The sequence below is a fragment of the Centroberyx affinis genome, unplaced genomic scaffold (assembly GCF_046629955.1).
Source record: "Centroberyx affinis isolate AG114_WGS23_722 - 3 ecotype Tasmania unplaced genomic scaffold, CSIRO-AGI_Caff_v1 ptg003840l_1, whole genome shotgun sequence".
NCBI classification, from domain to species: Eukaryota; Metazoa; Chordata; class Actinopteri; order Beryciformes; family Berycidae; genus Centroberyx; species Centroberyx affinis.
Genome location: NW_027281690.1, coordinates 230,809 through 240,396, shown reverse-complemented (window position 1 = coordinate 240,396; position 9,588 = coordinate 230,809). Strand labels below are relative to the sequence as shown.

The 9,588-nt window shown below is 40.9% G+C and overlaps 1 protein-coding gene across 1 annotated transcript; it reads left to right on the top strand.

Annotated features, from left to right (window-relative positions):
• The first annotated feature begins 2,235 nt into the window (after positions 1 to 2,235).
• LOC139662560 (glutamine synthetase-like) lies at positions 2,236 to 7,859 on the top strand. Its single transcript, XM_071541243.1, has 7 exons — positions 2,236 to 2,294; positions 3,806 to 3,980; positions 4,640 to 4,801; positions 4,935 to 5,081; positions 5,757 to 5,884; positions 6,062 to 6,261; positions 7,058 to 7,859. The coding sequence occupies exons 2-7, from the start codon at positions 3,812 to 3,814 to the stop codon at positions 7,371 to 7,373; spliced, it is 1,122 nt and encodes a 373-aa protein (XP_071397344.1). The 5' UTR covers positions 2,236 to 2,294; positions 3,806 to 3,811; the 3' UTR covers positions 7,374 to 7,859.
• Positions 7,860 to 9,588: the final 1,729 nt, after the last annotated feature.

Sequence of the window (9,588 nt, the reverse complement as noted above, 5' to 3'; positions counted from 1 at the left end):
TACTGTTTTTTTTTTTTATTTGGATTGAACCTCTGACCTTCCAGTAATGGGACGTTCTCTCTAGGTCACACTGCTGCCCTCTCATTTATCCTGGACCTCCGTCTGTTTGGTTGGGTTTTGTTTTCCTTTGCTCTTTTCATTTTATCAGTGTGATCACATGCAAACCAGCACAGCTTTATTATTCTCGATACTGAGCTAGACTGTGAGCTGGGACTACTGTGTACCAAGATATCAATCAGCTACACCTTTTTCGACTTACTTATCCGTTTTTGCTGTTTTAATATCCATAATGTAGCCTAATATCTGGGTGCTGTGGAGAGTCCAAGTTTAACCTTCCTACTATATTTGGGATCAATTTGACCCCAAACACAATAGCCTTATAAAACCAGAGAAACCATTGAGTTTTAGACCTATTTCTTTGTCTTTGTTTTGACTGATACTGAGGGATCTTTCCCATGTCATTTTCTGATCTTTCAAAAATGTTCCCATGCTTTAGGGCCCTAACATAAGACACACACACACACACACCATTTCTCTTTTTATCTCACCCGGAGATTTTCTGTCCTGTCACAGCTATTTGAGCACAGCTACTTTGGTGACTAATTTACTTTTTATTGGTGTTTTTCCATTATTGACTAACTGCTATGTGTTACTTGCTGATGTTCTGAAGTGTAAACTTGGGTATCACTTTAAATTACAATCATTTTTGTAGGTTTAAATTGCTGGGGTCAATTTGCCCCCAACATAAAAGGCGTTTGTTACTTTTAATAATAGGAGGGTTACTCTGGACTTTCTCTCTCTCAGTGTCTTCATTGTCACTGGATAGTTGCACAATGAGGTACTAAACAATCCAGTTTGACGAAGAAGAATGTCACACATCAGGTTTATGTGTGGCTGTTGCTGTGAGTCATTTAAGAATTTTATAGCCAACAAAGGCAATCATTATGTAACAGAACCACCATTATACGTAATTAATTCGTTGTTAAGGCATGCAGGAATGTGCTGCTGTGTTTGTTGTTCATAAACATAAATCCTGGTATTCCGGTGCCTCTCCTCCTCTGAAAAAGTTCTGAATGTTGCTATATGATGTTTATCAATTAACGTTATTCTCACATGTGGTATTTTACTCTGCCAGCTGTATGTCGAGCCTCAGTTACCCTCTTCACACATTTAGATATACAAACCCACACACACAGACACACACAAACAGAAAGACAAGTACAAACACATTTATGTTATTTCGTTCATTCTCTAACCCTCACCACCAAATGCCTAGCCTTATACCATAAAACTTATCTAAACCCTAGCTTCAATTTTATTATAACCAGAAGTTTAATGGCATCCCCAACAACTCATCATGACAGTAACCCATTTTCTTAAGAAATAGAAAACACAGATCCTCACAAATTACTACTTTTCCAAGTTTTTTTTATACTTTTAGGGACATACGGATGTACAAACCCCCATAGCTCATGTACACGCACACTTACACACACACATACACATGCACACGCACACACACACACACACACTGCCCCCTGTGACCAGACCCTATCTCTGTATGAGTACTACAGTTCTGTCCTCCTCCCCGGTCTCAGGACAGCTAGTCTAATGGAAAGTGAGTGTGTAAGGAGCTTCTAGTCTTTAATTGTGTGCACTGAGCTGCGAGGCTCGACTTGGCTCAGCAAACAGCAATCGCTCACTATCAGCAGATGGCTTGCTTTCTCTGGCACAGGTGGGTGTTCATGTTTATTTCTCGTGGGAAGAGGGGTTTTGGCTGGCTCAGTTGTACCAGCCTAAATGTCATTGTTTGGAAAATCAGTGCAATGTCCACAGTGGATTTGAGGTTATTTATTGATGTGGAGGATGGAATTAGTGGATTTTGAGTAAGGAGATTTATTTAAAGGGTTCCAATGTGCTGACTGTGTATATACATGTTCTGTGTTCACTGCTTGATATGTTTTCTGTCCATAGAATAGAAGTAGAGGATGATGTTTTTAACATTAATGAGCGCTCTAAACCAGTTTTGAATGACTTTGAAGTCTGAGGCATGGCAGATCCCTTTTTTTATCCACTGATCACAGATTGTATGTAATGGAAACAATTCACACACATGCACACTCACGCAGTCTTGTGTGACAGTCATTGAAATGTTGTATTAAAGTAGCCTGTGACGTGAGCCTGTGACATCAGCTTGGTAATTTGCATGCCATTGAAATACCACAAACAAGTTTCGGCAGGGCTTACAAGTGTCCTGGAGAAGCGCAACTTCGCCTACCTTCACCTGTATCACAGTAAGTGGAAACATTTATCAATTCATTTTAAAAACATTTTGTCTGCTTTGTTATACTACACTTTGTAATCTGATTTTGTTGATCTCTTGAATACAATGTTCCATATTTCAGTTAAATTCCCATTTCTTGTTCCTCACATGAACAAAAAAGATGATGCAATTGGTTTATAGGAATTTGTTCATTCTTAAAATAGGTGAGCGAGCTCTAGCTGCCTGAATTGACTGGTGTGACAGTTAGAAGTAGGTACAGTACAAAAAAAGATTTGAAAGATTTGTCTAGGATTGTAGGCTTATTGTTTGTAAATGTAACGAAATAGAAGTTATTGTGGATAGAAAAGCTGCAAAAATCTTATTTTCCATCAAGAGGTTTCTAGTGTACAGTAGCTATATAGGCTATCATTTTAAAATAGTGAGTTAAGTAAGTTATTTATGTGATTTGGCTTTATAACCAGGTGTTTACGTGGAGTTAGAGTTAGAAGTTAGATTGTTTATTGGGTAAAAAAACCAAAACCTTCTTAATTATACACTGCATAGTAAAACGCTGTTATTTGGATAAAACATAGCTGTGGTGCTTTCCCATTTTTATGTCATCAAATATTCCAAAATCTGTAAACATTTGTTAACAGGTCAACCCACTTGTAAATTACTTGTTGATCAAGCAGATTGGCATGTCTTCATCAAATTACACTGTTTCTTTTATTTATAAATTGTTATTTTCCATGATTATTTATTTATTTTTAATTATAAGGTTCCACATCTGTATAATTGGTGTGAAAAAATGTTGTTACTTAAGTAGGTGATAATACCTTTGCCCTCCTAATCACTTACATTTGAAGTTTCAGGTTGACATATACACATCATCATCATCAAGTTTCCTAGGTGCTGAGTTGAAAAAAGTTAAGAAAGAGAGTAGAACTCGCACTCTACTTTATGTTCCCAATAATATTTACTCAGAAAAACAAATCTCCCTACTATTATTCTGAATAAATATTATTGGGAGCATAAACTAGTGTGCGTGTTCGACCCCTTTTTCTTAACTTTTTACATTTGAGGCATTTAGATGACGACACTTTTATTCAGAGCAACTTACAATGAGTACAGCACTAGAAGAAGATTAAATTCCTACATACCCACATTAAAAGAAAGTAAAAGTAAGGATTGCCAGGGTCAGAGCCTTAGTGGCCAGTGAACAGATGTTACCTAGGATGCATAGTACATATCAATTGCTTCGTAAAGAAATATATTAATTTGTTATTGTCAAGTCAAGTCAATTTATTTATAAAGCACATTTAAAAACAACCAGAGTCGACCAAAGTCTGATTGACCAAAAGTCTGATTGGCCAAAGTCTGTTGACCAAGTTGTCTGTCTGATTGTGTTCGTTTTTTTTGTTTTTCTGTGAGTATGTTTGTGTTTTTGTGCATGTGTCTGTGATGAGAAACGCACACATACTAAACATCCCACATATGGCAATAAAAACATCATTATTTACATTGTAAATGACCTCTCTTAAGGTGAGCATGGCCTCAGTGTCCGTCAGCTCTCACCTAAACAAGGGTTTGCGCCAGCACTACCTGAGCCTCCCGCAGGGTGACGAGTGTCAGGTCACCTACATCTGGATTGACGGCACCGGGGAAGGACTTCGCAACAAGACGCGGACTCTGGAAAGAGAGCCACAAACAATAGATGGTAACTGCATGGCCTCTTTTTTTTTGCTTTAGCAAGTTTAACTGCATAGCTAAAACACTCGAAAACATTTGGGGTCCATTATGTTGGCTTTTTGGAATTAGTAAGCCTTTAATCATATTTACCCTACAGCTGTGGCCTCAGTGCTGCACGGGGAGGGAATGCTCTCACACACCCATATTGTAAACACTCACACTGGGAGCATCCAAGTACAAGCACACCCTTGTACTGTTGGACAATGAGTATCTCTAAATAATATTGTTACTCTTCAGGTGCTTTGGTTTAGATGTCCAAATGTTGAAATCATATTAATTGTATCTTATCACTTTAATTTGTTTACGTTATTAACAGTAGGCCTATTTGGTGTAGTTTGTATATGTACGATCTACTGCCATACGTTGCATCATCCATTTGCACTCTATCTGAATTCCTGTTGTCCTGTTGTACCTTGTGTGTCAGTATTTACTGTGAAACTCCCTAAGTTCTTAATGTATTTCTGCGCCAGTGTCACCAAGTAGAATAAATAAACATGAATTTGTGTGGGTGACATTAGGGCTGGGATATGTTGACAGCTCAAGTTTCACAGTTTGTAGCACAGGGGGGCAAGTCTGGTTCTGAGTTATTTTGCTGATGGCTCTTTCTGGTTGAAATGATCTTGTCAGATATTCCTGAGTGGAACTTCGATGGCTCAAGTACTTACCAGGCGGAGGGCTCCAACAGTGACATGTACCTGATCCCAGTACGCATGTTCAGGGATCCCTTTACCTTGGACCCCAACAAACTGGTCCTCTGTGAGGTGCTCAAGTACAACCGCCTACCTACAGGTAACTGCAAATTTCTCTTGAGATAATTTGTCTGTTACACATTTCTGGTAATGCTTTGACGTAAGGATCCTGTTCAACCTGTGACATAAAGTCAGGCAAACGAGCTGTACCGGTTCTTCTGTTCTCTGTCCAGAAACTAACCTTCGCTCCGGCTGCAACAAAGTGATGGAGCAGGTTAAAGAACATTGTTTGTGGTTTGGCATGGAGCAAGAATACACCCTCTTGGGAGTAGACGGACATCCCTTTGGTTGGCCCACAAACGGATTCCCAGGACCCCAAGGTGATGCACCCATTAAACCAGCCGTGTTTCTTTCCATTCTGTTCAATTCCTCAAGTTGAGCTCAAATGGGATTAGCATTATAAACAAAATATCTTGATGGTGAATGTCCACTGGCAGTAAAAGTTGTAAAAGTTACCCCCCCCCCCGGCCCATTCATTTCGTAGAAATTTTCTGGAGGATTGTGGGAAGATGAGTGTAGCAGCGAGGGGCAGGGGTCAAAAGTAGAGCAAAGGTCAACTTTAGGCAAATTTCAGGCATCTGGAGCATTTGACAAATGCAATGGCTCATAAAACATCCCCGCCCAAATTCCACCACAGAAAAAAATCATCATGGAGGAGAAATGGAACCTCCCCTTATTCTGTTTTCCCATTATCTATGATGCATCTCTTTTGAGCACAGAGACAAGTCTCAGAAATTGTTTCAGTGTGATCCGAACATTTTTATGGATTTATAAGCCAAGCGTACTGTTTAATCCAAATGTTATTTTGGAACAGCCCCTATCACTGAATTTGTCAACACCCATTCCTCCCCAACGAAACATCCAAAAGATTCAAGCGTCGCATTGTTGGGAGCGTTGTCAGTGGACATGTGACGAACACATACAACACATTCGTTTGGATAGGCTTTGCATGGATTTCCTCTAAACACGTGTCTTATTCTGTCTCCCACTTGAAGGCCCGTACTACTGTGGAGTGGGGGCAGACAATGCTTATGGACGGGACATTGTGGAGTGCCACTACAAGGCCTGCCTCTATTCGGGGGTCAAAATCTGTGGCACCAATGCTGAGGTTATGCCATCTCAGGCAAGTGTTATTGTTACCATCATGCACAGTGTAAAGAAACTACAGTCACTGTGACACGTTCTGCGCTTTGAAGAAGTTCCTCGACCCGAGTTCTTGTTTTATGTCCATTTTGTTTTACGCTTCTCTTCTATCTCCTCATTTCACTCTTTTCTCTGCCTCTACTTCTTCTAACTTCAGTGGGAGTTCCAGGTGGGAACATGTGAGGGGATTGAGATGGGGGACCATCTGTGGGTCGCACGTTTCATACTGCACCGTGTGTGTGAAGATTTTGGGGTTGTCGCCACCCTGGACCCCAAACCAATGAAGGGCAACTGGAACGGTGCTGGTTGCCATACGAACGTCAGCACCAAGGAGATGAGGGACGCAGGAGGACTGCAGTGAGTACTCTGTCTGTCTCTCTCTCTCTCTCTCTCTCTCTCTCTCTCTCTCTCACACACACTCACACACACACACACACACACACACACATGCACACAAAGCGCACGCAAAGAGACCTGTATTGGCACTAATCTTTATGTTGTTTTTAAATCACCCTTTATCTTTAAGATGTTTATATTAGATATCAATTCAGTACAGAACATCTCAAGATATGTTTGTCAACAATTCCATACAATTGGCTTCGGGTCAAATCCTGACAAAACCTTTCCTCAGTGTCTTCCCTATTCTGTCTCCCTCTCTGCTTTACAACTGTCTGAATTAAGAAAAACAGCAATATGTTTGAGGTGAGTGGACTGCCCACTCTCCTTTACCAAAAAGAAAAAAGAAAAAAAGATGTCATCACAAACCTGTTGGGCTATTAACCATTATTCTGATGTGTGATATTTTTCAAAGGATGTGTGTGTGTGTGTATGTGTGTGTGTGTGTGTGTGTTTGTTTGTAAACATGAAAATGCATCATGAAAATGGTCAGAACCGCCCCCCCTTGATTTATCAGTCCCTAATAAATATACTGTAGGTCCATTCCTAGGTCATCTTTTATCTCTTTATCTTAAAATTTTGAATAAATACGTATAAGATATAAACCTCCTGGTCTTGTCTATATTATCATGAGAACGAACAGTGCATCCTCCCTCACTTTAGGTTTCAAGGAGACCATATTCATACACATAAACAAAGACTGCCTACTGCAACAACTCTCCATAACTCAACCGTCTTCCTTTGTTTCGAATGACAGATACATCGAGAAGGCCATCGAGAAGCTGGGCAAGAGACATGCCGAGCACATCAGAGTGTATGACCCGCGCGGAGGCCAGGACAACCAGAGACGTCTCACAGGCTTCCACGAGACCTCCAGCATCAATGACTTTTCAGCCGGGGTGGCCAACCGGGGGGCGAGCATCCGCATCCCGCGGCAGGTCGGCCAGGAGCAGCGGGGCTACTTTGAGGACCGCCGCCCCTCGGCCAACTGCGACCCGTACGCCGTGACGGGCGCCATTGCACGCACCTGCTTGCTTGAAGAAGGGGAAGAGGAGGAAGAGCAGAGCAAATAAGATCAAAATGTGTGGTCCAACTGCACCTGCTATATAGCAATGTTTAGAAGTACACACTTGTCCAGGAGTATAGGCCTGTATGTCTGAAGTTGGACACTAGGAAAACTTGAAAAACTTGTCCTTGCAAGATGAAAACATGAAGACCTACAGACTTAATGTTGCTTCAGTACCAGCTATTAATGTTATTGTATTTAATCATCATGTGATTAGAGCCATGTCTACCTGTTATCCATATGAATACCCCCTGTACTGTATTGAATTGTCATTAGAAATATAGGTCAGGATATTTTGTGAATCTGGATTGTCGAGCTTAGAAATAATGAGAATGTCAGGTAAATCAGGAATGTGTTAAAACATCTACCTTGTCAGTTGTTGTTTTTTCTGAGCACACATGTATATTATGACCTAGTTCATATTAATCATTGTTTCTTAAACTTTAATGTATTCGTTTTGGTGAAGTGAAATAAAGACAGTGGTGCTACAGTTTTCTTGGCTTTATCTTCTGTGAATTATCCACCAGGTGGAGCCAAGAATGTGCTTCTCCTCTCCTCTCCTCTCACCATAAGCCTAATTCTTATGCGCCACCTGACAAAAGGTCAGAGTATCATAACACACACGGCACATCTGTCTACCTAAGAACGGATGTGTGAGATGTGGTTTAAAATCATGATGCGTCATATTACAAAGGTATGTATTCAAGTGGACAAGACAGGAATAGGGATGTCATTGCTACAGTGTCTTCTCCTTTCAGACACACAGGACTGCTCTTCACTCTAGTGAAACTGATTCATCATAGGCTACTTGCAGTACTGGCATGGATTCACCTCAATCTGATGGTAAAATAGGTCACATTTGTAGCCGGTGCATAATGACATATGGTGTTAGCATCGCATCCCGCCATTTCTTACCATCTCACCCTGCCACTTTCAGCCAAAGACTGTTAAAATTAGTAATTTATTCAAGCTGTTTTGAGGGTAGCCTTTGCAACACAAGTAAACAAAAAAAAAGAGTGATTCTTCAGACCAGATCAGATGCCATCAGATAACAGATTTCCATGGATACCGGCTGTAACTTGGCAACGCATCGTGTTTGTCTGTTGTCATGGAAGCATCTGTCTCAGAGCTTTTACCAGGGATATTAACAGCCTAGTCATCATCTCTGTGTGTGTGTGTGTGTGTGCGAGAGAGGGAGAGAGAGGGAGAGAGAGAGAGAGGCAGACAGAAAGAGAGACAGACAGAGAGAGCGAGAGAGAAAGAGAGAGAGAGAGGGGGGGGGAGTGAGAGGCAGAGAGAGAGAGGGAGAGAGAGAGAGACAGAGAGTATCTGTGTGTTTATCTGATCTAATATTTGCTAGTGGCACCATATTAAAGCACTAGAGAATAATGTAGATCCTCATAGTGAAAACAGTAAGTGAAAAGAGTAACTATATCTTTTTCTGTAGCTTTTATGCACCACGACCATCATAACTGTCACATCTGAGGCCAGCAGCTGATGCCTGTTACTGGTTATACATCCAGAGACAGGGAGCACAGCTAGAAACAGGAACTCAGAGATGGGAAGTACCAGACGGTCTACAGGCGACGATAGTTCTCACTTCCAACTACTTCCATCTCCATACCAAAAATACCATTAGGCAGCCTAGACTGTTTGTTTTTTTGGCTGGGATTCAATGAGAGCGTCTCACATGATTCAAACCAATATCTTTATATCTGTGAGAGGCTTATTTGATTTAGGCAAAACAACGTCATGGTTAAGGTCTTGGTAAGCTACGGATAGCTTAATAGATGATTTTGTTAGGTGTAAGAACCAGATGTGTCTTTAAATTTGTATAAAAAAACAACAGCTTTGTTAAGCAGCTGCTCCCATTTCACACATGCACAGTATGGTAATATTGTAATTTTGGACAGTTGTACGAGACGATTTCCCTGCTCCTAACCCAATCCATTTCCATTTTAGGGGACAAGGGCTTGGATTGGCTGGAATAGCATGTGCAGTATCTTCCTTTCCTCACAGAAAGGACCACACTCTACTGGTTTCTACTGGTACTTTCTTTGTTTTCTTTCTGGTTGTTGTTATAGCCTGTCAGCTGCGTAATGTAGACCTATCTCTTTTTCCTTGTGATTGGTCGGCTCACTAAAAAAGCGGTCCAAGATGTGTGCGCTCCTCTAATCAGTTGAACTTTTCTCAACCTTAGAAAGTGCTCAGCTCCGCACAAA

Coding starts and splice junctions, on each gene's coding strand:
- LOC139662560 (XM_071541243.1), top strand. CDS start 3,812: ATGGCCTCAGTGTCCGTCAGCTCTCACCTAAACAAGGGTTTGCGCCAG. Junction 3,981..4,639: donor AGAGCCACAAACAATAGATG/GTAACTGCATGG, acceptor TGATCTTGTCAG/ATATTCCTGAGTGGAACTTC. Junction 5,082..5,756: donor CGGATTCCCAGGACCCCAAG/GTGATGCACCCA, acceptor TCCCACTTGAAG/GCCCGTACTACTGTGGAGTG.